Here is a 12,384-nt window from a genome sequence, read left to right on the forward strand (position 1 = left end):
CATTACTCCTACAAAACAATGTCAAAACTGCCGAGAAGGATGTTATTGTGTTATTCCTAACTGTAATGAAAATGCTTCTAGTGTCTCATTTTTCTACCATTAACATAATGTTGGCTTTCAGTTTGAACTATCTAAGTCATATCACATTAAGAATACAAATACATACAATTAGTACCAGAAAATTCACATAACAGTATTGACTTTACTATTCTTGATCTCTTTTAGCTATTTTTAAAAATACTGTTTTGTATCCATCCCAAACTTAATAAAAATATTTCTTTAAGCAGGAATACTTGTATCAGTTCTAGCCAGGGCTTAGTTCACTATTATTATTTTCAAAATCAGGAATAGATGGTGGTTGTTCAACTATTTTATTTTTATGTCTTCTGAAAGAAGGAGGATATTTACTTTTCATTTTAATATAATATAATGTATTCATTATAATGTTGAAGACACTCTCATATTTTGGGGGGAAACCCATTCTTTACTGGGGTGACAGTCTTTTAACACATGGTGTATTTTATTTAATAATGCTCAAAAATATTTTTCGTATATACCTATGATTTTCATTTATCTATTACTTTCTCTTTGTATTAAATCTAAGTTTTAGTGCTAGGATTATTTGTACATTGTATAAAATTTCAGTCTATCCTTTCTCTATGCTACAGATAATATTCATTATTATATTACAAGATTAAAAAAATGCAAACTATTTAATACCACCCACGCATTAACACTCACTACTGTGCTTGCTGTCATCATTTACTTATTATTCTTCCTTAAAAAAAATGTCAAATACTTGGCTCCTAACTAACCTAGTCTTCTCATCCATGACATGACATTTCTTAAAATTTATGAATCTATAAACAATATCAAAACATTCATATCAATTTAAAATTAACTGTTTTATAGCTGTGTTGATGGTATATACATAAGTACATTATATTTAACTGATACAGTTCCCCATTCAAATGAATGTTATGAATTTCATCTATGTATGCTCTCTTATCAATGAAAACTGAGATTGAAACTTTTATCTAGTCAAACACGTTAACTTCAAGATTGGCACCTTCAATGTTCTGTACTCTACTTAAGGAATGCTATTTGACCTTAAGATGATAAAGCTTTGTGTTGTGTGTCTTCTTCTAAAAGATAAAGTGCATGTGATCTTTATTTGATTTTCCTGCTTATAATTAGAATCAAGCATCCAATTTAAAGTTTTTTTTTACTCCTAGTCAACTTTTACAACTAACTTCCTTATAATGACCCATACATTTTTCACTGATCTACATTGTCATTTCTGCACAGGACAGCTGAAGAAGTCTTGATAGCTATGTAAACATGAAATTGTTACTTTAAGAAAACTATTTGAGAAAACATTTTAACAAATATAACAGGAAATCTATACTTACATATCCCTCTGTGGAACATGACTTTTCATTTAGATCAAATGACTGTTCTTCTACATTAACTTGTCTTCTTTAGCACGACTTCACTCCTGTGTATTCCCTCCCTCATCCCATCCCAAGTAGTCTCATATCTTTCTGTACTAGTTCACCCTCCAGCATAAATTCATTATTCATCTTTCTTTTGACCCTTATTTGCTAAGCTCTGACTGTGGACCATATCAATTTGGACAAGAGTGAAGAAAAAAAAAAGAAAGAAATGCAAAAACACACAAAAAACAGACTTCATGGAGCTTATATTGAGATTTTGGATAATACATATAGAAAAACTAGGTAAGCTATATATTTTATATCAGGTGATAAAAAGAGCTACCATGAAACAAAATGAAATCAAACAAAAACAAAAGTAAAAGGACATGAATACCACCCACTGGGGCTGATTCTACAATTATAAGCAGGTGGTCAGAGAAGGCCTTGCTTGGAGGGTGACATGAGAGCCAATCCCTTGGTGGAAGTGTGTGTATCCAGGTGAAGGGTGTTTCCAGCCAGAAGCAACAGCAAGCACAAAGGCTGGGAAGTGGAAGGATGCCATTTTCTTTCTAGGGTGTTCAAGGAACAGCAAGGAACCCTTGTGTCTGAAGCATAAGACACAATGCAAACTTAGATTGAAAATGTTATGAGCACCATAATAACATGATCTGACTTGTATCTAAGAAGGAACACTGACTGCATGAGGAGGAAAAAATAGAAATAAATTTTATGAACAAATATTTTAATGACCCATTTTAATGAATATATTGTAGCTTAGAACCACAATGATGGCAAGAGAATTGGTAAGAAGTGTTCATGTCAATTACTGATAAAGTAGGGCCCAGATGACGTGCAGACCGTTTGGATGAGAAGATAAAAATGGAATGTGTGAGGATACCGAGGTGTGGGGCCTGAAAAGTTGTAAGAATGGATCTATTCATTAGTAGAGAAAGTCTGAGGAAGAGTGAGTTTAAGGAGAGGGATGGGAGGTGTCCCTATGAAAACAAAGATGACACTGGATACATGGTTTGGAGCTCAGGCTAGAGACAAAAATCTATGTATTATCAGTATCCAGATAGTATTTAAAGACATCAGATTGAAAAATCTTAGCAAGCAAGCAACTATAGAGAGAAATGGCCTAGAAGTGATCTTTGGTCCAAATTTAGAGACTGAAAATACCAGAAGGGATCAGAGAAAGATGCTGAAGAGCAGCCAGAGAGATAGGGATACAGTAGGAGATGGTGGTGTTCTGAAAATCAAATATAGTATTTAAAAAGCCAAAGTATTTCTCTAAGTAAGATGATCCCTGACTCAATATTAAGGGATAATACTGAGAAATGCAGTAAGGACTCTGCCAAAGAGTTTGTTATAAAGGAGAGCAAAAAAAGCAAAAAAAAAAAAAAAAAAAAAAAAAGTGCCTGCAAAAGAATGAAGCAATGTTCTAGGAAAGAGAGGGACAGAAGAGCAAGAAAAAAAAAAAAAAAAAGGTAGGCAAAGAGAGAAAGACAAAGGGAGAAAAACTGGAGAAGGAGGCAGTTAGGAAGGTAAAATGATTTTGAAGAAAGAAGAAAACAGTTGGAACAATATTCTTAAAACAGTAAAAACAATGGGACCCCAGCAGAAAGTTGTAAGTTTGGTCTCAGCAACAAATCAGATCATCCACAGTTAAGAGCGAAAGCAGAGGACTCCAGCAGAGAGGGTGATGAGGGATAGAGAAGGAACCAGTAGGGTAGCAGGGGGTCATTTATGTCAATCTTGGTCATTGAGAGTGGAGATGAGAGAAGTTATTAAGTTTGAGAGGAAAAGAGAAGCAACAAAATAGTCCAGAAAAGTAGAAAGATTATTGTAGAAATGTAATAGAACTGTCAGGGGCATTAAATATGGTTTTCTAGATCCATGCTTACCTACGATTTTGCTAATTTAATATGTGCTAAATTATAGGGCAGGAATGCCTTAAAGGAGAGGGGATAAATTTAAACACACAGGATGTACAAATTGATAAAAACTAAAGGGAATTGAACAGAAAATTAGCAAATTGAGAGAGAATTCCAAAGAAATGATTCCGAATGCAGACAAGAGACAAAAAAGATATATGAGAGTTCAAGAGACATGGAAGACAGAAACGGGGTGGTCTAATTTATGTTTTATAAGGGTTCAGGGTGGGGATAGACTGTTCATGTGAGAAAGAGGAAAAAACATTACATGAAAATAAAATGCTCTAAAATTTCTGATAAATGTTGAAAGACACTAATAAAGGAAGCTCTCCCCCACTTAAAAGTATCCTTATTAGGATAAATAAAGACAAATCCAGACTTAAAATACTCTTGAGAAAAACACTTGGGGAAAATAGAAACCGCTAGAGAGACAAGAAAATTCAACTATAAAGAAAAAAACAATTTGAGTGACGTTATATCTCAGTGCAGCAAGGGAGGCAAGAAGATAGAAGAATAATTTAATATGTATGTATTTTTCAGTCTTTCAATTTAGAATCTTATATATAGCAAATTGTCTATAAATAAGAGTTAAGCAAAGATATTTTCATAAAAACATGAGCCAGGAATCCCTTATCTCCAAAAGAGTCTCGCAAACACATATATAAAAGACACACTTTGAATAGAAGGAAAAATGATCCAAGTGTAAAGGCTGCATGGGAGATATGTGTGGTGCTCAAATACAATGGTGCTGATTTAAATGTGTGTGCCAATACAAATAGACATTAACAGAAAAACAAAGTTTCGTTTTTATGTAATAAAATGATCTAGAACTTTGGGAATAGCAAAAGCCTATAGATTTGGACAGGTATGCTTTGCTTTAAAGAATTCTAATTTGGAATCTGAATTACTTTCGATATTGGTTTTGTCTTTTTCTGTTTTTGTGGAAGACAAAAATTAACTCTTATGTGGAAGAGAATAAAAATCCAAGAATTTTCGCCAAAGCATTCCTAAAGATGAGAACCAAGTCAGAAATAACTATGCCAAAGCCAAATAAAATTTGAGTAATACTGGTAGAAGGATAGGTAATAGATCAATGGAGAAGTCCACCTATATACGTAAAGTTAATTAATTGTTTTAAACATTTATTTTTTGTTGTAAGTGGGCACAATACCATTTTATTTTATTTTTATGTGGTGTTGAGGATCAAACCCAGTGCCTCATGCATGCTAAGTGAGAGCTCTACCCCTGAGCCACAATTCCAGCCCTAGTTTATTACTGCTATAGTATGGATCATGTCTCCCAAAGGCCAATGTATTGAAGGCTTATATTACAGCTCATAGAACTACTGGGAGGTGGTGGAACCTTTAGGAATGGGGGGTAGTGGGAGGAAGTTGGGTTATTGGGCGGGCGCGTCTTTGAAAGGGAATATAGAAACCCTCAGTCCCTTCCTGACTCCCTTTTTGCTTCCTGGTCGCCATGAGGTTAAACAATCCTCCTTTACCATGTGTTCCCACATGATGTACCCTGCCACCTCCGGCCCAAAGCAACAGGGCCAAGCAACCAGGGACTGAAACCTCTAAAATGAAGAGCCAAAATAAACCTTTCATCCTTAGAAACTGTTTATCTCAGGTATTAGTCACAACAATGGAAAACTGACTAACATAATGTCTGAGTGGGAATTGCTGAGGAAAGGTAGAGTATTTCATAAGTGGTATAAGTCAATTGATACCAAGAAAGCTAAAATGAAATCAAACCAAGAATAGATTAAAACCTTTAATGTAAAAGTTTAAATCATAAAAAAAAATTAAATCCTATCTTAATTATTTTGGGGGTCAGAGAAGGATTCTTTAAACATCCCATGAAATGCACAAACCATAGGAAATATAATCGATTAATTTGATATTATACACTTTGTCAACCTGCCTGTAATCCCATCAGCTCCGGAGGTTCAAGCAAGAGAATTGCAAATTTGAGGCCAATCTGGACAACTTAGTGAAACCTTGTCTCAAAAATAAATAAAAAAATTTTAAAGACGGGTTGGGGATATAGCTCAGTGGTAAAGCACCCCCAGTTCAGTCACCAGTGCCGAAACATTTTTTAAAAAATAATTAATTTTGTTCATCAAGGTAATTAACTTTGTTCTTCAAAAGATAAGATGAATAATGATAAAAGCCAGAAACCTCAAGAAGATGTTTTAATTGTTTAAAAGTGCAACATGACTTCTTTTATATAGCCTTCAAAAATAGGCATAATTGAATACATTGTTCAGATATAAATACAGAGTTGGTGAAAGCATTCAGTTCCAATGTTACTTCTTCTGAGATGGAGAAAGGAGGAGGATTCAGTCACAGAAAGTCAGAGAAAGAACTAAAATAATGAGAATTTTCGATTTTTAAATTGATCTTTTCTTTTTATTTTGTTTAAATAAATAAAATGTGTGTGCATATATATAAACGTGTGTGTGTGTGCATAGCTTTATAACTCTTGTACATGTGAACCGTTTTGCAATTTTTTTTAATAGCAGTTCACATAACTCCAGAACCAATGCATGTGATTCTGCTCTCACCTTCCATAAGCCATGGATTCAGGGTTCCCATGTAGCCACTTCTATTGGAAGTGCTACAACAGAAGCCAAAGTGCTGATTTTTAAAGTTAGAAAGTCCAGAGTGGGGAACAAAGAAGAGGATAAAAAAACACTAACCAAACAATACCCTCATATCAAACTATGATGGTTACAAAGCTGTGGGGAGATGCTGAGGTCCTGGGCTTGGATTTCTACTGTACTCGGCCACAAGTTCCTCCTTCTCCATCAACACACACGGAAAAAGGCAGCAGCCAGTTTCTTTAACAGCCTCAACCCTTAACATCCGAGACCTCTATCTCGTACCTGTACAAACTCTTTTGTAGTAAAAATCATTTTTAAAATAATCTGTGGTTTAGTAAATGTGCAGACACTGCAGAAACATCATAGAACACACCATGTTTTTAAAAAATGTGATATCAAGTCTGACTCTGACACATTGTTTCTCAAACTTGCCTGAGCAAAGGTACCTTTCTTTCCTTGGATCACATACAGTGATTCAGAAACACTGCTCCTTTTATACCAAAATGCCCACAGAGATCAAACAAATAGTACAGACAGACTTGCAGGAAACCCAGGTGGCAGACCACAGGGTAAACACCAGGGTACTATCAAACAGCAGCTTCTCTCTACAGGCTCCATATCCCACTCAGTTTCAGCTGATTGTTCATCCAAAAGTAGGTGTGACATACCCAGTCCTCTAATTTTCAAGACAAGAAGAATGAACTACTGATGTACACAATAGGGATGGATCTGAAGATCACAAAGTGCGAAAGCCCATCTTAGTAAATTACATATGGTTTGATTCCTTTTTTTTTTTTTTTTGGTACCAGGGATTGAACTCAGGGGCATACATACACAGCCCTATTTCATATTTTATTTAGAGACATGGTTTCACTGAGTTGCTTAGCACCTTGCTTTTGCTGAGGCTGGCTTTGAACTTGAAATCCCCCTGACTCAACCTCCGGAGTCACTGGGATTACAGGCATGCACCACTGCACCCAGCTGATTCCTTTTACATAACATTGTTAGAGCTACAGTGATGAAAAATTAGAGTTATAGTGAAAGAAAACAGACATGTTTCCAAGGTTGAGTTTGGGGTGTGTGGACATTAGGGTGTAACAGGTGTGAGGTTCTCTATGAAAATAGAATACTTCTGCATCTTGATTATAAATAGGTTTATCTGGTATGCAAACTAGAGTGCACCAATACCAGGTACCTGTAAAAGCTACTGAAACTTGAAACAGATCTGTGTCTGAGCCAATAGTCTGATGTCAACACTAGTCTCCTGGTTTAAACAACTCTAAGCCCTCTGGTTATGTAAGATGTTATCACTGGGAAGAGTTGGCTTACTTAAGTAGTCATGGGAATCACTGGACTTTTTTAATTTTTAACTTCTTTCAAATCTTAATTCATTTTAAGATAAAAAGTTTTTCAAAGAGTTCATGATATGAACTCTTCCAATTTCTAAATATAGGAAAGGAATTTCATCATTTTAAAATAACTTGTTTGCTTCTTTCCCAAACACAAACGCCCACACACCACAGTAGACTGAATAGGGCTCTAACAGTTTGCCAGTTTAATAGGGCCTGGATTATTCTAATACACTCCTAATTTATATATTATTCATAATTTTCTCTACTTCTGATACATTCTATAGTAAGTTCTCAGCAAAGCATTTTATTCTCAAAGCCTTTTATTTCTTCCCACTGCATATAGAATCTAAAACTCTGTTTGCTATTCATGGCCCAACAAATCAAAATGAGACCTGAATTACATTTGCAATGCTTTCTCTCTGTATTTCTTACCATAGTTCCCACATTCTGGTCATATGCATTGGCCATTCTCAAAAACTGTTTTTTTTTTTTTTTTCCTTCTCGATGCTTTGATTCAAAGCATCTCTAGAAATGATCCTTTTTCTTCTTCACCAGTTTACCAAGTTGGAACAAGCTATTCTTTCTATAAGATACTAGGAACATAGACTTTTGAGTAGGACCATGTTTATTTTGGTTCCATATACAGTTTTCTCACCAGATTTTTTTTACTCATTTATCTCTGTATTCCTTATAAAACATATGATGTAGGCTTATATGGAACAGGTACACAAATATGCATCAAATTGCAACTGGAGGTCAACATTTGAGCATTTAAATCAAATGCTATTCATTGTTATCCAACACTGTAGTTGGGCACTGTCATAAAGAAGCTCATAGACTAGAGTGTGAAAGGTAAATGGGGAAGCCTTGAACGCAAATCCAAAGTATGGCTTTGGATAATACAAATGCAAGAGAACAAAGCTAAAATCATTTCAGAATGCATGATTACCAAATATTCTCCTAGTGCCTTCTCAGTGTGGCCACTTGTGTGTGGCTTGGAAAGTGTGAGCACAATTAAGTTCCCATGAATGCTTCATTTCGGGTCTTTACTCTGCATCAATGCCCTGGAAGCCAAGGTGCTCAAACACATCACAGATTCCAAATCAACCAAAACTTCAGAATTAAATCCAGACATCCAGTCAACCAGTATTCATGGAGGATTTGCCATATGTAAGGCATTATATTGCTGTTATTTATTGGATTAAAAAAACGAATAGTTTTCTCACCTAGCAGCTACTGATTACATGTAGTCCCATGTGATTTATTTAGATATAGTTTTTGGATAAATTATTAGGATATATTATTGTATCATAATAATAAAGTTTTGTTTTTCTATTACAGCTTTATAGTTATACATAGTAGTTGGATTCATCCTGACAAAAACTCATAAATGCATGGAAATCAATTTCAGCTCATGATCCCCCCACATTTCCCTCTCATCCTCTCTTCCCTCTCCCATTCTCCTTCCAACTACTCTCAGATTAGAATGACCAGAATACAATCTCTTCTCTCCTCCCAAATCCACATCTCTTACTAAAGTACTTTCTGTGCATGAAACCGGAGCTTGCTCCAGAAATTCTTATCCATTAGGAAGCAATAAGGATGTCAGACAGTAATGCAGAACCTAGCTAGAGATCCATGACCTATCCCCTAGAACCTGCTATGTGACATGGCAAAGGAAAGTAAGATTGCAGATGGAGTTAAATTGCTAATATTTGACTTTAAAAGAGGGAGATGATGGGGATTACCTGAGTGAGCCACATGTAATCACAAGAGTTCTTAAGAGTGGAAAAGGGGAGGTAGAATACGGAGCCAGGAAAAGACCTAAGGACTTCAGACTTGCCTTGTTGGCTCTGAAAATGAGCTAAGGGAGGTGGAAACAGATCCCTCCAGAGCACAGCCCTCCCTTGGTGTTAGTGAGGTTAGAATTCTGACCTCCAGCAAGATGAGATAATAAATTTTTGTTGTCTCAAGCCACCTAAGTTTAAAATAATTAGGTATAATAGCAACAGAAAATGATACAGTAGCAAAATATAAAAAGGATAAACATACCCAGGGAAATTATGGAAGGCCACTTGTACTGATAAGGGAACCTATTCTACACCTCTGGAAGGTTCCTGTAGGCACAGAAAGGTCTTGTTCTTCCAGGCACAGTTCTTACCTACAAGAAGGTAGGGGAACCATTCACTCATCATGGGAGAAAGGTCTTGGCAAACTGCAACTGGTTTAGGACCCAGAGTTAAATGCCCTTCCCTGCCTTATCCTCCACAAAAACCTTCTCATTTCCACCTGTACCTCCCAAGTCCTCCTCTGGTTTTCATGAATGATACAAACTTTACCAAATCAGAATTCATTAACCATTAGTTTTCCTGAAATCAATGTGCATCTGAAAAATACTATTACTGGTATCTAAATGACATCTTCTTCAATTAATGCTACACAGCAAAGTAACCTGATTGGTCCATTAGGGGAAAAATCAATCTTGGTGTCTTGCCTCCTCCAGACAAAATTCAACTAGTTCATTCTAGTTTTTTTTTTTTTTTTTAATTGGGGGTGGGGGTGGGGTGGTCCCAATTGGTAGCTTATTTCTGAAAGTATTTTGGACAGACACCTGGATTGTATGTTTCTTACTTTTATTATTCTCTATGACTTGCTAAATAAACAATGCATATAATTTTCAAACTGCCAATTTTACATTAACACTACACTGGACACTTATATAATAAGAATGTGGCAAACTCCATTCTGATGATAGAGGAAACCTATGTGTGTAGAACTCCATGTAATCTTAATATTAAATATAAGTTGGGGATTTTAGACTGGAGTCTTTTAGAAATAGAATTTTTTGTTCACAAACCCTCTTTGAATGTATTAATGGATTTTTAAGGAGGAAAAAAAGGCTTACCTACATTATTAGGCATTTCATATTAAACAGTTTTCCCATTTTAAGTGTGAAGCATGTATTAAAATCCCATCATTTTAATATTTGCATCATGCTTCCAGCAATCCTACACTTTACGTTTCTTGATGATTTTATTTAAGTAGGACAAAGTCCAACAGTCACCTGTGGCGCAATTAAAAAAACCCACACCACTCTCAAAGGCAGAACAACTAGTTTAAAAATTAGAGAAACACAAAACTAAATGAAAGAAAAAAGCATCTAATGTGCCACCATTATTGGCTTTTTCCCCATATAATGATCAAAATTTCAGGTGTAGAATCAGACAATAAATTTCTCATTATGCATTTTTGCAGAAGCTGGTAATTGAGCAGCTGCAAGTCTGATTTTGGTAAATACAACTTTCAGAGCCATCAGTAGGTTCTGTGCTCTGATTAAAAGAAGGGATGGAAAATCCTCATACCGCTCTTTATTCCCTATAAAGCTGAATATCCAAAGAGGTCACACACACACACACACACACACACACACACACACAAATCCCACTAAATGTACTGATACGTGTCACAGTCATTTCAGAAGTGCATGTTTGGCACCATAGGACCCTCCATGGTGGAAGTCCAGTGGAGCTCTAATTATCCTCTAAGTGGACAGAGCTGTCTCTAAAAGTGTTCTCTGGCTTTGGTCACATGAAAATCAGGCTGCAATTGTGACTAAAAGCTTAAACTTAACACTAACGACGTACTCCTCCATGTTCATAGAAAGATTAGATCAGAATGAATACAGAAAAAGCGCTCTGGGTAATAAAACAAGTGTATGTAATTAGCATTAGTGCAGTGATGGAGTAAAGCCGTTCACTGTATTAAGTTACTTCACTTGAAGCTTTATGTCTGGCACTAAAAGAAGCAGGGTGGCAGCAAGTTCACATTAAGCCTGCAATAGTTCTGTCTATATTCAGCCTGCCTGAAACAGACTAAGGTGCCTTAATTTGGGGACCCTCCAATAGTGATTAGTGAGTGAAGCTATTTATAACAGAATACAATTCCTTTAGGAATCCTATCAAGAATGTCTTGGATGGCCTCCCATTAGACTACCTATTTGCTTAATTGAAAAGCAAAATTGTGTTTGTATCAGAACCGCACATACTTGACACTAAAAACAAAAAGGATGCCAAGATTTGGGTCTTCCTTCCCTTAGCAATGCTTTTAGAAGTCTTAAATTTATTCTGATCAGGATAAATCCAAGAAGCCTTTTTATAATGCTGAGACATCACGACAAATCAGGAAGAAATAAAAAAAAATAGTCTTTATGCATGTGCATCTCACACACATACATGCGCGCACACACACACATATCCCACACATATACATCCTTAAACAATCCTTTGCTCACCAAAATGAAAGTTCAAATAAAAATCCAGCCACCACAAATTCAAGTTTCAGCTTAGGATGTTCAAAATCTGTTGCATCATGTAAATAAATATGTGTGTGTATGTGTGTGTGTGTGCATTTAAGCTACTGGAACAACAATGATCCTATTTGGATTTTAATATCTTTGGAATTTTAATGTCCTTATTATCAGGCAAAAGAATTATTAAGTTCGATGGCATGGATAGAAAATGAAGTCTTCCTCAGCTATTTTAGGATCTGGTCCTTTTAAGCACAAAATGAAAATATTTTAAGAGGTTCTTTAAAAACCTAGAGGCAGATGTTCAGGTAAAACCAAAGCCAGGAGATTGTTTATTTTAATAAAGCTATTATATGTGCAGCCCCAAATTAGGAGTGGCATGGAGGCCAGGGAATGTCTAAACCATCACCACCTGTTTGCCCTGAAAAATCAATTAAAGTCACACTTTCATAGCAGTTCCCTTCTAACCAATAAAACTGAGACAGCTTCATCATGAGACCTGAGTGGCTCAGAGGGAACCTACTTGAAACCTACATCCTTAGTCTCGTATTACTTCCCCGCTCATATTCATATAAACTAACCACAGTAAAAGCAGCCTTCAGGGGCCATGTGGAAAATGGCAGGAGAAGAGGAAAGAGAAGAAGAGGAGCGAAATTCCTGCTTCTATCAGTTTCATACTGAGGATCCTACCTCCGTTTGGTGAATTGCATTTCCTCAAAGCCCCTTTTCCTTACTTCTCTTGTACAGCAGA

At 35.9% G+C, this 12,384-nt stretch overlaps 1 protein-coding gene across 8 annotated transcripts in view; it reads right to left on the reverse strand.

The window, feature by feature from the left end:
* Window positions 1-12,384, reverse strand: part of Mctp2 (multiple C2 and transmembrane domain containing 2) — a 223,158-nt gene that overhangs the window by 40,650 nt on the left and 170,124 nt on the right. Inside the window, exon 18 of one of the 8 annotated variants that reach the window (XM_046436573.2) lies at window positions 9,380-9,488. The exons of the other annotated variants lie outside the window; for them this stretch is intronic. Coding sequence (XP_046292529.1) covers window positions 9,426-9,488 — 63 coding nt within the window. The 3' untranslated portion in view covers window positions 9,380-9,425. The remainder of the gene's footprint in view (window positions 1-9,379; window positions 9,489-12,384) is intronic. 8 annotated transcript variants of the gene reach the window in all.

Source organism: Marmota monax, unplaced genomic scaffold, assembly GCF_021218885.2.
Source record: "Marmota monax isolate L192 unplaced genomic scaffold, Marmota_monax_Labrador192_F-V1.1 WCK01_AAM20220418_F8-fsc00005, whole genome shotgun sequence".
NCBI classification, from domain to species: domain Eukaryota; kingdom Metazoa; phylum Chordata; class Mammalia; order Rodentia; family Sciuridae; genus Marmota; species Marmota monax.